Here is a 14,969-nt window from a genome sequence, read left to right as displayed (position 1 = left end):
ATAAAATTTTAAAATATATATGTATAACAATTTCTCCAGTTGCTGAACTTTTTTTGTAACATTTGGAATGACTTCATAGTATTCCATTAAATGAACAACTTACATATGCAAGTCCCCTATTGCTGGACATTTTGGTCTTTCTAATTTTTTGCTGTTAAAGCCAGGCATTAAAAGGCATTGCCAATTAGCCTTAAGATATCTGGCAAATCCAGTTAACCAGAACATCTGTCCTCTAAGCCTCCTGGGTAATGTGGTTTTGCTGTTGGTGGGCAGAGTCCAACCCAGCCTAGCACCTGGGTTCAGCAGGCACTTGGCTCCAGCAACCTGGGGTTGGTAAGTCCCAGTCACTTGTTTCCCAGTTACCTGAGTTGCAGACTTAGAACCCTCCGCAGTGAGTGGGTGAGTACCCAACACAACTCCCTTCTGGTGGCTGGACCTTGGAGCTCTGGGCTGGGCACCACCTGGTTATGGAGCAGTGACCAGTGGGCAGCAGCCCTGGGTATTCAAATGCTCACAGGCCAGGCTGAGCTGAGCAGAGTCACTGAGTCAGCACAGCAGGGGAGCTCAAGGCCTCTGGAGGAGGGTTGGTGTAAGTATGTGCCTCCCTGCAGCAGGATCCTGGGGCCCCCGGGGATAGGGTCAAGGAGAGAGGAACCGTGTTTGCTGTCCCTCCCAAAATCTCACATTAGGCAGCATGGTGTAGAGGAAAGAGCATGGGTTTGGGGACTTCCCTGGTGGGACAGTGGTTAAGGATCCGCCTGCCAATGCAAGGGACACGGGTTCGAGCCCTGGTCTGGGAAGATCCCACATGCCATGGAGCAACTAAGCCCGTGCACCACAACTACTGAGCCTGCGCTCTAGAGCCCGTGAGCCACAACTACTGAGCTTGCGAGCCACAACTACTTGGCCTGTGAGCCACAACTACTGAAGCCCGTGTGCCTAGAGCCCGTGCTCTGCAACAAGAGAAGCCACCACAACGAGAAGCCCATGCACCGCAACGAAGAGTAGTCCCCGCTCGCCACAACTAGAGAAAGCCCGCGCGCAGCAACAAAGACCCAACATAGCCAAAAATAAATTAAAAAAAAAAAGTTAAAAAAAAACCCAAAAAGCCCAGGCTCCTCTTTGATAAATAAAACTCCCACTTATCCCCTCTGACTGATGGCGAAACCATTGGCTGTAGGCCTGCTGCTTTTCTTTCTGGGTATTTACTTTTTTTCAAATGTAAAATCATAAAATGAAATATGCTTTTATAGACAAAACACCCCTCCCTAAGCCCTAGAGATTCAGACCTGCCTCCCCCCCACCTTTTTTTTTTGTGTGTGGTACGCGGGCCTCTCACTGCTGTGGCCTCTCCCGTTGCGGAGCACAGGCTCCGGACGCGCAGGCTCAGCGGCCATGGCTCACGGGCCCAGCCGCTCCGCGGCATGTGGGATCTTCCCGGACCGGGGCACGAACCCGTGTCCCCTGCAACGGCAGGCGGACTCTCAACCACTGCGCCAGCAGGGAAGCCCTGCCTCCCCCTTTTGAGGTGGATCTGGTGCCTTCAAGAATGCAGGGAATGGACTTCCCTTGTGGCGCAGTGGTTAAGAATCTGCCCGCCAATGCAGAGGACACGGGTTTGAGCCCTGGTCCAGGAAGATCCCACATGCCGCGGAGCAACTAAGCCCGTGTGCCACAACTGCTGAGCCTGCTCTCTAAAGACCTCAAGACACAACTACTGAAGCCCACACGCCTAGAGCCTGTGCTCCACAACAAGAGAGGCCACTGCAATGAGAAGCCCGCGCATCACAACAAAGAGTGGGCCCTGCTCTCTGCAACTAGAGAAAGCCCACGCACAGGAACTAAGACCCAATGCAGCCAATAAATAAATAAATAAATAAATTTATGTAAAGAAAAAGAACGCAGGGAAGTTGAGGCCAGGTGAGAGGATGGACATCTAACCTATTGTTAGAATAGACAGGACACATCACTGTTTAGTTTCAAAAGCATGGTTTTCTCTATGGTCTCATCCCCATCCCATGTGGAGAAGGCACCTGAGCTTGTGAGAAAGAATGGGCAGCTCCACCATTTTACCGATGAACAAACTGAGGCCAGAGTGCCTCAACCAAGGTTGCAGGTCAATCAGGAAAACAAAGACATTCTCCCTACAGGTCAAGTCATTGAGGTCTCACATGGCTTGGGCTCTGAAATGGGGCAGGCATGCCCCCTTAGTCTGGTTGGGCGACGGGTCAAGGCCAGATCTTAGGAGTTTAAGGCCTTTTCTTTTCTTTTTTTCCTTTTTTTTTAACATTTTTATTGGAGTATAATTGCTTTACAATGTTGTATTAGTTTCTGCTGTACAGCAAAGTGAATCAGCTGTATGTATACATATATCCCCTTACCCCCTCCCTCTTGCGTCTCCCTCCCATCCTCCATATCCCACCCCTGTAGGTGGTCACAAAGCACCGAGCTGATCTCCCTATGCTATGCGGCTGCTTCCCACTAGCTGTCTATTTTACATTTGGTAGTGTATATATGTCATTGCTACTCTCACTCTGTCCCAGCTTACCCTTCCCCTCCCCGTGTCCTCAAGTCCATTCTCTACATCTGTGTTTTTATTCCTGTCTTGCCCCTAGGTTCATCAGAACCATTTTTTTTTTTGATTCTATATATATATGTGTTAGCATACAGTATTTGTTTTTCTCTTTCTGACTTGCTTCACTCTGTATGACAGACTCTGGGTCCATCCACCTCACCACAAATGATTCCATTTCGTTTCTTTTTTTTTTTTTTTTTGCGGTACGTGGGCCTCTCACTGTTGTGGCCTCTCCCGTTGCGGAGCACAGGCTCCGAACGCGCAGGCTCAGTGGCCATGGCTCACGGGCCCAGCCGCTCCGCGGCATGTGGGATCCTCCCAGACTGGGGCACGAACCCATGTCCCCTGCACTGGCAGAAGGACTCTCAACCACTGCACCACCAGGGAAGCCCTATCATATGGTTTTTATCCTTCAGTTTGTTAATATGGTGTATCACATTGATTTGCGTATATTAAAGAATCCTTGCATTCCTGGGATAAACCCCACGTGATCATGATGTATGATCCTTTTAATGTGCTGTTGGATTCTGTTTGCTAGTATTTTGTTGAGGATTTTTGCATCTATGTTCATCAGTGATATTGGCCTATAGTTTTCTTTTTTTGTGACATCTTTGTCTGGTTTTGGTATCAGGGTGATGGTGGCCTCTTAGAATGAGTTTGGGAGTGTTCCTCCCTCTGCTATATTTTGGAAGAGTTTGAGAAGGATACGTGTTAGCTCTTCTCTAAATGTTTGATAGAATTCACCTGTGAAGCCATCTGGTCCTGGGCTTTTGTTTGTTGGAAGATTTTTAATCACAGTTTCAATTTCAGTGCCTGTGATTGGTCTGTTAATATTTTCTATTTCTTCTTGGTTCAGTCTCAGAAAGTTGTACTTTTTTAAGAATTTGTCCATTTCTTCCAGGTTGTCCATTTTATTGGCATATAGCTGCTTGTAGTAATCTCTCATGATCCTTTGGATTTCTGCCGTGTCAGTTGTTCTCCTTTTTCATTTCTAATTCTATTGATTTGAGTCTTCTCCCTTTTTTTCTTGATGAGTCTGGCTAATGGTTTATCAATTTTGTTTATCTTCTCAAAGAACCAGCTTTTAGTTTTATTGACCTTTGCTATTGTTTCCTTCATTTCTTTTTCATTTATTTCTGATCTGATCTTTATGATTTCTTTCCTTCTGCTAACTTTGGGGTTTTTTGGTTCTTCTTTCTCTAATTGTTTTAGGTGTAAGGTTAGGTTGTTTTTTTGAGATTTTTCTTGTTTCTTGAGGTAGGATTGTATTGCTATAATCTTCCCTCTTAGAGCTGCTTTTGCGGCAACCCATAGGTTTTGGGTCATTGTGTTTTCATTGTCATTTGTCTCTTTTTGTTTTTTTTTTGCTGCGTTGGGTCTTCGTTGCTGTGCACAGGCTTTCTCTAGTTGCGGCGAGCAGGGACTGCTCTTCGTAGTGGTGCACGGGCTTTCTCATTGCAGTGGCTTCTCTTGTTGCAGAGCACGGGCTCTAGGAGCACGGGCTTCAGTGGTTGTAGCATTTGGGCTCAGTAGTTGTGACTCATGGGCTCTAGAGCGCAGGCTTTGTAGCTGTGGTGCAAGGGCTTAATTGCTTTTCAGCGTGTGTGTATTTTTTACAGTTTTTTTCCTGTAACTGATATCTAGTCTCATAGCGTTGTGGTCGGACAAGATACTTGATACGATTTCAATTTTCTTAAATTTACTGAGGCTTGATTTGTGACCCAAGATATGATCTATCCTGGAGAATGTTCCATGAGCACTTGAGAAGAAAGTATATTCTGGTTTTTTTTGGATGAAATGTCCTGTAAGTATCAATTAAATCCATCTTGTCTAATGTGTCATTTAAAGCTTGTGTTTCCTTATTTATTTTCATTTTGGATGATCTGTCCATTGGTGAAAGTGTGGTGTTAAGAGTTTAAGGCCTTTAAGGCTGGGCCAGGGAACACAAAACCGAGACTGCAGCTGGGTCTTTGTTCCCAAGCATCCAGCTCTGCCACCCTTCAGCTTCGAGACCCTGAGCAATTAGCTTAATCTTCACTTTCCCGTTTATGCATAAGGAGCTAATAATCCCTGTTTCCTGGGTTGTCCGACGCAGTAAATGCGATCGTGTATGAAAAGCCCCCCATCTAGTGCGGCTCCCAGATAAGCGCTTGTAGACTGAGGCTGCCGCACGCTCCCAGCGGCCGGCCCCGCCCCAGGCCCAGGGCGCGCCCTCCACCCCAGGCGACGCGGGGACGCGGGCGGGTCGGGCGCGGGCTCCGCCCTCTGGCTTCGCCTGGCCCGGCCCGCTCGGCCTCGGCGGCAGCGGTGGTTTCGCGCCAAGGTAGGAGGTCCGCGGCGCGCGCTCCCGTGGGTCAGGGGCTCGGGCGCGCGGGGCGGGCTGCGGCGGGAGAAGGCCGCTGGGCCGAGATTGCGGCGCGCGCGGAGGGCGGGAAGGCGGGCGCGCGCCAGGGGGCGGGCTGGAGCCGCCGTCCCGGCCCTGGAGGCGCTCAGGGCGTACGCGCCGCACCCTCCGGCGCTGCCCGGCTCGGCCTCCTGGAGAGCGCGCCCGGGGCCTCTGCGGACATCCTGCCAGCCGTCCTGCTCCAAATCCTGCCCGGGTTCCCGCGGGCTCGGGTAGGCGGCAGGAGGCGGGGGCCTGCCCGGGCGCAGCGGCCTGCAGACAAGCACCTCTCCGCCCCGGGGGTCACCTCTTTCCAGGCTGAGCTGGGGTAGGAGGCTTTTCCCAATTGTCACCACCAGCAGCGATAACTTGCTGCGGCTTCGTGTGGGCCAGGCACCGTCCCTGCCCTCCTCGCTTGGGATTGTGTTTCAGTGCAACCTACGGCGTCGAAGGTAGCTCCGTTTTACCGATGAGGAAACTGAGGCCCAGAGCAGCCAATTGAACTGCCCAAGATGGCACCGCCTGTGCAGGGATTTGGGCCCTCCTTGGGTTACTCAAAGTAGGGCCTGAGACCCCACCCTCGTGCCAGTCTCTGGGGTTGCCGTTACGAGCAGGCTCCCTTGTGATCTTTTTGCCAACCCGAGAGGACAGCGCTCTGAGGCAATGTCTGCCCCCTTGGTGGCCAGTCTCCCCAGCTCCATCTGGGACCTTGACTTGTCTGGGGGATTGGGACACTGGGGGAGGGGGCCCTGTTTTCCTTAGCTAAGCTCACAGTAGGTGCTTAACAAACAAATCCTGTGGCCTGATCAGACCAGAGGCTAAGGCCAGGCTCCTCAGCCAGGAAAGACCTCAGGAGTTAGAACCCCTGGATCTTGGAGGTTTCCTTGACTTAGCTCCTCCTCTCTGGTCTTTCTCTCAAGCCCTGGGGATGGGGGTCAGCCCTCAGAGACTAGGTACCCCTCCCACCCAGGAGTCCCCTGTGGGGGACACTGCCTGGTTTTTACCTTGAACTCCTGCGAGGTGTTCAGGGGTTGGGTATGTGTTCGCTGGGGCCCTTATGGGAACTCAGTCTGTGGGTCACATCAAACATGGCCAAGACTTGCCTTGTGTGACCCCTGCCAAACCGTTTCTTTGTTTTTTTCATTTAATTTCCTATATTACTACTTGTCTCCTAGCATTTATTCACTCACTCAACAGCTGTTCATGGCGCTTTGGGCCTTAGGCCCTGTGGAGACAGCAGTAAACAAGGACGACTTGGTCCCTGACCTTGGAGCAGACAGACAACATACATGTAGAAGAAAACAGTGAACAGTTACTGGCAGGAACCACTTTGGCTGGGAAGTCAGAGTTCATAATCTCAGAAGGTGACATTTTTGGCCAGGGTCTGGAGTCAGCCATGAAAGGAAGGGAGAAGAGCATTCCAGGCAGAGAAAATGACAGATGCAAAGGCCCTGAGGTCGGAGCATGCTTGGTGTGTTTGAGAATCAAGAAGGCCAGCATGGCTAGAGTGGAATAGCTGGGGGAGAGGGGAGTTGAGGTGGAGAGGTAGACCAGGGCTAGACTGAGCAGGCCTTGTTCACTGCGGTAGGACTTTGAATTTTATTTTGAGAGTGATAGTAGCCAGCGTGGGGGTTGAATAGAAGAGGGATGTGTGAGAATAGACTGGGCTGGGGGACAAGAGAGGAAGTAGGGAGACCCATGAGGAGCCATCTCAGCAGGCCAGGCAAGCAGTGGCAGTGGCTTATATAATATACATCAGAGACCTAGGGTGGTGCCTGGCATACAGTAAGCACTGCATGATGGTAGCCATTGTGTGATTGTTTAAAACTTTGGAACCAGGCATACTTCTCACCTGTGGCTTCAGCTCTTCATGGCTGGATGACTTTGAGCAAACCATTTAACTTCACCCAGCCTCAGTGTTGTCATCTGTAAAGTGGGTAGAACAGTACCAGCATCATGGAACTGTCAAGAAGGTTAAAACAGATATGGTACAGATGCAGAAACTGGGGCACAGAGCCTGGCTCATGGTTGGCTCAATATTTTTATTATAATTTCTAGTCAGCAACTGGAGGATAAAGAAAGGATAAGTGGGTGAGAGCAGCTGGTATGTTTGAAACTCATGAGTGGCCTTTGAGGGACTTTTTGGCTAAGGCCTGCAGCTGGACCTGGTAAATGGCAGCTTTGCAGGGTGGTCAAAGGACTAAGCAGGACTGGGGAGGGAGCAAGTGCAAAGGGTGTCTCCTCTGTGTTTATTCGCCCAACCATGGCTGAGGGTCTACTGTGTACCAGGCAGGGTTCTAGATTGGGTAGGGCGCTGGCTGGGGAGAGGCACAGAATAATTCAGTTCAGTTCACCAAGCACACTGGGTACTGGGAGGAGCCAATAATATTAGTGATGATAACGCTAATAATAGACAACACGTATGCACTATGTAACAGTGGGTAATCATTAAAGTAATTCTAGCTGATAGGATAGTGAAATCCTGAAATCTCAGTGGCTTAACACATCAGAAGTTTATTTCTCATTTGTGAAAAGTCCTGTTCGGTGGCTTTCTACATGATGACCCATGGACCCAGACCCCTTCCAGCTTGTGGCTCTCGCATCCCCTAGGAACTCAGCGTTATTTCCTTCTAGCTGGGGGGAGGAGAGGAGTCCTTGTGGGAGGTTTTTATGGGCCAGGTCCGAAGTGGCACACCTTCTTTCTGTCTTAATTCTGCTGGTCAGAACTTGATCACATGGCCATATCTGACTGCAGTGGAGTCTGGGAAATGACTTCTAGCCATATTCCTAAGAAGAATCAGAAATGTTTTTTGGTGAACACAGAGCAGCTTCTGTCACACCATATCCAGGCACATAGCTAAGCGTAGATCATCTTTTTTAATCCTCCTAAGAGAAGCAGGCACTGTTATTATCCCATTTTACAGAAAAGGAAACTGAGATTCAGAGAGGCAAACTCATTGGCCATTGGCCCAGGGTCACACAGCTTGTGGGGAGGCACAGCCAGATTGGATTCCTGGCAGTCAGACGCTGAAGCTGTAACATCCAGATCTTTCCTATGAGGAATTCAATTGTTGTTCTGAGAATTGGGTGGAAGCTGCAGACATTAGAAAATGCACATACACGCAGGGTTTAGATACGGTTTCTTGGGCTTTATAATAGAACCCAGAAGGACCAGAGGGGGAGAACTTTGTGGACAGAGCCAAGGGCTGGAATCACTCAGCCCAAAGCGTTCTGGTATCCTGCTCCCTTCCCCCATCCCCTAGGGCACTGGCTGGGGAAGGGCACAGAATAATTCAGTTCAGTTCACCAAGCACATCTGGGGCCCCGTCTCTGCCAAGCTGGGCAAGCAGGTCTGGAGAGCCTGGCCTGCGGGTGCTTGTGGCTTCCCCCTGCTCTGGTTATGGGTGTGCAGCCTGTAGAGGGGCTTTCTGGAGGCTGTCTGGAGGGGGGAAAATGGAGTCCCAGGGTTTTGTAGTGACGGCTTCCTGCCTCTGGCTGTGTTTAGTTTTGCCTAAATCTGGCCTTGGTTGCCATGGCAATGTGGAGGCACTTATTATTTTGGCCCAGTGTACCCTGTTTCCTGGTTTTCCATTTCCAGAGCAGATTCCCTAGTTGCGGGTGAGGGTTCCAGGCTCCGCTTAGACTGATGTACGTTTATGCAGCACCTGCTGCATTCCTGGGTCTGACTTAGACACGGTTGGTAGAGCGTTGAAGTGCCAATGCCCCGGTCTTGCCCTTGAGGCACTTATTGGGAGGCTGCCTGGCTTAAGTGGAAAGAACTTAGGGCTTCCCACTTCCCTGCAGCAGTGTGCCACTTTGAATAGGTAGGAGCCCCAACCTTTCTGTGTCCCGGTTTTCTCATCTGGAAATGGGTTGAGGTGAGGATTTAATGAGATAACATGAATGTGCCTCCTATGGGACACGGCATTAGAGCAGAGGGCACCCTGAGGCTGTGGGCCAAGAGGTAGCAGGAGCCCAGACACATGGTGCTAATGACAATGGGAAGAGCAGCCGCCGTTTACTCCACGTGCCAGCTGTGGTGCAAACCCCTTACCCTGTTCAACCCATTTAATCTTCACAGTGACTCTATGTGGTAGGTGCTATCAGTTTCATTTTAGAGATGAGGAAACTGAGGCTCAGAGAGGTAACTTGTCCAAGGTCATACTGCCAACAAGTGGCAGAGCTGGGGCTCCGATGCGACCCCATATCTGACCCTGATTTCAGAGCTGACAGCCTAACCACTACACCGCACAGCCTCCTTGCCTTAGGGAAGGAACAATGGCAGGTAGTGGGTGGACCTCTGAGCCCCAGGGTCCGGGGTACAGGGACTGTACATTTCAGATCTTCAGATGAATGAAATCAGTACTGATCACATGCTCACTCTGAGCCCGGTGCCCAGTTGTAAGCTCTCTATGCCCCCAGGTGACTCCATGGGATGGGTGCCAATATTCGCATCTTGCAACACGGCGGCTCAGATAGGCAAAGTTGCTTTCCCTGGGGCACACAGCTAGTGCGGGGGTGGGGCTGGGAGTTGGAGAAGAGGGATTCAGCTCCTTGCCTGGACTGGGCAATTCCACAGCCTGCACCTGATGTGGGAAAACCTCATCCCAGCACCCTATAAAGATATTCTTAGCAAACCCTGTGACCCCTTTTCTGGGTCAGTAAAGACAGTCTTGAAGACTGGCCTTTCCCGCCTCCTGTATGCTGACCCCACCGCCCTGTGCTTGGAGAGGGTAGAGTGTGTGTGCGTGTGTGTGTGTGTGTGTGTGTGTGTGTGTGTAGTGGGGGGGTCTTCACCCCCAGGTCCCTTCCCCCTTTCCCTTCCCCCTCCTCTCCATCCTTTCCCTCTTCTTTCCACTCCTTCCCTTTCTCCCCAACCTCCTCCCCTCTCTCCTCTCCTCCCCCTATTCGTCCTTCCTCCTCCTGTTCCCCGCTGCCCAGCTTCCCGCCCACCCTCTCCTTTCCCCTCCCCTCCCCCCTCAGCCCCGCCCACCTCCCTGATCACGTGGGGGCGCCGCCGGATTTAAGCCTAATCTGCCCAGCGCTCAGCACAGCAGTCTGGCTGTAGGGTGGGCGGGCTGTGTTGGTCTCCAGGGCCCTGGCGCAGGGCCTGGAGAGGGGTGCCCACGGCCTCCACCCCATGAACTTGGGGCTGGAGGGGTCGTTGGAGGCCCAGCTGGCACTGGAGGCGGTTATCCAGGTGGGTCCTGGGGGCTGTGCCCACCCTGTCCAGGGCAGGGGAGTGTGGGCCTAGCAGGAGTGGGAGGCGTGGGCACATCTTAGGGGTCCAGGGGTGGGAGAGGTGTGGTGACGGGGTGCGCAGGGACCCCAGCTTGCAGCTCCCGGCCAGACTGGTGGTAGAGGGGTGCTCAGGGCTCAACTCCGTGACTCCCTTATCCAGTGCCCCTCGAGTGAAGGGAAGTCCCTACTTCCAGATTTTAGGGTTGAGGTGACCTCTGCTGGAGCAGTGGGGTCATCACCCATCTAGGGCGGGAGCTGGATTGGAGCCCCCAACGCTCTGTGCTGCCCTGGGAGGTCTGTGAGTGGGCCGTGGGCTTTGGTTTGCTTCTCTGGCCCCCGAGGGGGCCTCCTTCCCGGGGCAGGGGGCACACAGAGTATCCTCCCATTGGGCTTTTTGCGATTCTAACTCCCAGGCTTCCTTCCATTTGGGGATTTCCCGAGGGTCTCCTGGGCACCCACATCTTTGTTTGGTGCGGCAGGACTTTGTTTCTCTCCCACCCACACCAGGGAGCCCAAGGTCCCAGGTTCCCCGCAGACCCTCCTTCTTTCCCTGCAGACACTGGAGAGCAGCATCCTGGGGTCGGGCCAGGAGAAGGGCCTGAACGTGCAGGACCCGGCCCAGGATTCCCAGCCCACCTGCCTGCCTGCCCGCATCAGGGAGATTGTCACCCGCAACTTCTCCCAGCCTGAGAGCCCAGGTACCGCTCCCCTTCACAGACACTGCCTGCATCTCACCTCTTCTCACATCCCCCTCCTCGACAGTCATAATGACGGTAACGAGTGCAGCTTCCATTTCTTGAATAATCACTGTGAGGCAGGCACAAGCCTGGGGTGGAGGGTCCCATTTTACAGATGAGGAAATGGAGGCTCAGAGGTGTAATTTTCCCAGACTTGTTCTCCATGTGATGCTGCTGGAAGGCAGGGCTGAGCATCCCCTCCTTGCTTGCAGGCAGCCTGCTGCAAAGACTTAAACCCCAAACACCACATTCTCTCCCAGGGAAGGTGTGAGCTGGATGAACCCAAGATTAGAGGGGGAGGGCAGCTCAGCTTAGCTCAGGGCTTTGTAGAAGTATAAGGAGCGGCAGTGTCCATTCCCCACCCGGGCAGGAAGGCTGATGGGCCCCTGCTCCCCCTGGAGGGCGGCACCCACACCTCATATTTGGGTCGAGAGAGTCTGGGAAGGGCCCCCTCAGCTACCGCTCCTCGTGGGGACCTGGTCCATCTTCCTGCCTCCAGGGATGGGTAGGGCACCTGTAGGGGGAGGCGGTCCCTCAGGATGCAGGTGGAAGCTAATTGTGTGCCCGCTGTCCCTCTCCAGCCCTGCTGCCGGCCACCGAGATGGCATCCATGCTGTCACTGAAGGAGGAGAGCCAGCTTCTGCAGCAGGAGCTGTCCCGCGTGGAGGACCTGCTGGCCCAGAGCCGGGCTGAGCGCGATGAGCTGGCCATCAAGTACAACGCGGTCAGTGAGAGGGTGGGTGCTGCGGGGGGCTGAGAGCTGGGCTAGGGGCTCCCCTGCCGCAGGGGTGGGGAGACAGCCAGGGCAGGCCCGCTTCCTGGGCAGAATGTGGGCCCTGGAGTCAGGCCGCCTCCATTCAGATTGTGGCTCTGCCCACTTGAGCGGCCTTGAGCAAATCACCCCGCGCTGCGAGCCTGCTTTCCGTAGCGGGGACAGTAATGTGACACGGAGCTGTGAGGAATCAATGAGACGAGGGGATGAAGTGCCTGGAAACTGGGGTATTTCATTCCTGGCTGTCCCGAGCCTGCTTGGGGGGTGGGGCACGGAGCACAAGACCCCTAGAGGCCCCTGCCACCCCTTGAGTCTCTGGGCATCTTCCTGTGCCCCCGGTTACCTGGGCCTTGGGGTCCACCCAACAGGCTGGGGTAGGCACAGGTAGCCACAGACCTGCCCTGCTCCCCGTGGGGGTGAGGCCCAGCAAAGGAAGGAAGGAAGGAGAAGCCGGGCCTGCCTGCAAGTCCAGGCAGGATTCACGTCCCCCGGACCTGTGCTGCAGGGCCTGGGCAGGAGGTCGGTGTGGGTGGAGTACAGGTGGTTCTTAGTGCATTTTCTCCTTTAGGCCTCCAGGCTCGTTGGAAGTGACCCTGGGGAGTTGATGGTGGCTGAAAGTTGGTGAGAGAGTTGCATGAGGGAGGGAGTGTGTGTGCGGATGGGAGATGTGTGGGTGGTAATAACACTCATTATAGTAGCTGCTGGTTACTGAGTGCCTACTCTGTGCCAAGCATGAGCTGGGTGCTTTACATGTAATGCACCAAGGTCGGGACCATTATGATGCTCATTCAACAGAGGAGATAACCAAGGCTCAGAGAGGGAAAGCACCCTGCTTGAGGGTCACACAGCTGAGGGCTCTGTGTTACAGTTTTGTTTCCTGGGTATGGGAAGAGGCAACCGGCCTGGGAGTTCCAGGGGGCACCTGGCCCTGGGAAAGCTGGAAGGGCCTCAGACGTGACCCCTGATGTTACAAACGGAAGATTGAAGCTGGCCCAGGGTCCCCTGTGTGGGACTAGCAGAGCTAGGGATGGCTAGACCCCTGAGCCGGGCCTGTCCACACAGGGGCTTGTATACCCGTGATGGGAAGAGGGATCTGTGTTCCACTGTGTCGTTGTGGGATGTGCCTGTGTCCTGACATCCGCCTGCCTGGACAAGCCCCTGACGTGTTGGGACTTGCAGAAGAGCAGGATGGTGGCCGGCACTGGGGACCGTGCAGAGCTAGTTTTCCCAAAGTTTGCAGGGGGCGTGGCAGGTGGGCTGGGCGGAGTCTGTATTGTTGGTGGTGGGCCCTGAGACAGCCCCCTCCTAGTTTAGGCTGGTCATCTTTTGGCCCCTGGCACAGTGTCAGGCCCCTGGGGGCTGCCTCTTTTATTTATTTATTTTTGGCTGCCTCTTTTATTTTTATTTTTTATTTTTTATTATTATTATTATTTTTTGCGGTACGCGGGCCTCTCACCGTTGTGGCCTCTCCCGTTGCGGAGCACAGGCTCCGGACGCGCAGGCTCAGCAGCCATGGCTCACGGGCCCAGCCGCTCCGCGGCACGTGGGATCTTCCCGGACCGGGGCACGAACCCGTGTCCCCTGCATCGGCAGGCGGCCTCTCAACCACTGTGCCACCAGTGAAACCCTGGCTGCCTCTTTTAAATGCCAACTTCTGACTGACAGTGAGGCTAGCACTGCCCCTCAGGCTGGCAGGGGGAGGGAAGAAGAGGTGGAGGTAGCGGGTCCCTTTGCTTCTAGGACACAGCTGTGGGGCTGGGCCGGTTGGGGGAGCTGCTTTGGTCTAGAAAGTTTCCTTGTGTGGCTGGAGAGGCCCCTGAATAGCATGTAGAGCGAGCCTGGCAGGAGACTGTCCTCTGTCTGAGATGTGGCCCCCTGGAGGCAGGGGCTGCATGACAGTGACCTTGAGGCCTTTCCTGGGGGTGGGTCCACAGGGAACCTCAGAGCCTGGAGATCACCTCATTAGAGATGGGGAAACAGGCCCAGGGAGGGGACATGACAGGCCCAAGGTCGGTGGTGGAGCTGGGCCGAGACCCCTGGTCCGGGACTCTGTGCTCCTGCGGCACGGTCACTCCCTGCTGCCCACTTGTCCCCGGGCTGCAGGTGACAGGGCCTGCCCTTGTGGCTATAACTGCTGCACGTGCGCTGGCTTAGGGGGCCAGTCAGTGAGGTTGTTCCGACCCCTTAAACCCCACAGCATCCCTGGGAAAGGGGAGTGGAGGTGAGGTCAGGGTCTCTGTCCTATTGACTACATGTAGGGAAACTGAGGCAGGGGCTCCTAGTGGCTACCTCCCAGGTCAGAGGGAGAACCTCAGGGTCCCAGTGGAGACCCCCGCTTCTTCCTGTCCCTGACGAGCAGGTGCTGGGCGAGGCAGCTGGGATGGGAAGGAGGGAGTCGGCTCCACAGGCCAGGCCCCCTGCCCCCCCACCCCCAGTGTCCGTGGCAACCTGGACCGGAATGTCGGGGACTGGGGCAGCGGTTGCTAGGGGAGACAGTAAACTTCTTTCATCCCTGGCTTGGTAGCAGCCTCCTTCCCTCTTGAATTACAAGTAAAATTGAAAGGCTGCTTGGTGAGCAGCAAAGTTTGTGGAAAGGGGTGGGGTGTGGCCAGGAGTGGCTTGGGTCTGGCGGTGAGCGCTGGAGAAGCGGTGGAGCACCTGGTGGCTGCAGGAAGCCCTCTAAAGCCACGAAGCAGACAGCAGCTGGTTCACACAGATGTGCAAAATGCACACAACACAGCCACAGTCAGACCCTCCCCGCACACCAACACAAACCCACCTCGGGGAGACACTCAGATTCACAGAAGCTGCCCAGACACCGCACAGTCCCACCCACACGCACAGTCACACACCGCGGTATATCCGGCATACCCACACCGCAGACAACACAACACTGTCTCACAGCTCCTGGACACCTACAGCCAGACAAAGGTACACACAAGTGCACAGACGCGTGCAGAGCCCAGCTTCGCTCCCCAGGTCCGCCCACTTGTGACTGTGCACACAGTCATACAGACACATGGACACACGGGTGCACATGAAGACGACCCATCGCCCGCAGCACAACGTAGTCCTGGGACTGCAGCCGCCACCTCACCCGGTCCCTGTGAAGGCCCAGACCCAGAGACACACAGGGTCCCACATGGAGACAGACGACAAGACGCACCCCCCCACCCCCAAGGAAGCGCCCGCATCCATGCACAACACACTCACGGCATCTCGGTGCCACCGTCACCACACTCAGATGCGATGCTCTGCCCA

The 14,969-nt window shown here is 54.2% G+C and overlaps 1 protein-coding gene across 6 annotated transcripts in view; it reads left to right on the top strand.

The window, feature by feature from the left end:
- Positions 1 to 4,781: 4,781 nt before the first annotated feature.
- CROCC (ciliary rootlet coiled-coil, rootletin) overlaps positions 4,782 to 14,969 on the top strand; it is a 48,460-nt gene continuing 38,272 nt past the window's right edge. For 2 of the 6 annotated variants that reach the window (XM_033842587.2, XM_033842580.2), the window contains exons 1-3: positions 10,024 to 10,158; positions 10,756 to 10,897; positions 11,518 to 11,660. In XM_033842587.2, coding sequence (XP_033698478.1) covers positions 10,099 to 10,158; positions 10,756 to 10,897; positions 11,518 to 11,660 — 345 coding nt within the window. In that variant the 5' untranslated portion in view covers positions 10,024 to 10,098. Of the gene's footprint in view, positions 4,899 to 5,146; positions 5,287 to 10,019; positions 10,159 to 10,755; positions 10,898 to 11,517; positions 11,661 to 14,969 lie in introns of those variants that run through there. The other 4 variants (XM_073795345.1, XM_073795347.1, XM_073795348.1 and 1 more) reach the window with 4 other exon arrangements.

The sequence above is a fragment of the Tursiops truncatus genome, chromosome 1 (assembly GCF_011762595.2).
Source record: "Tursiops truncatus isolate mTurTru1 chromosome 1, mTurTru1.mat.Y, whole genome shotgun sequence".
Classification (NCBI taxonomy): Eukaryota; Metazoa; Chordata; class Mammalia; order Artiodactyla; family Delphinidae; genus Tursiops; species Tursiops truncatus.
Note: the sequence above shows the minus strand (reverse complement) of the source record. Positions and strands in the feature narration are given on the sequence as shown.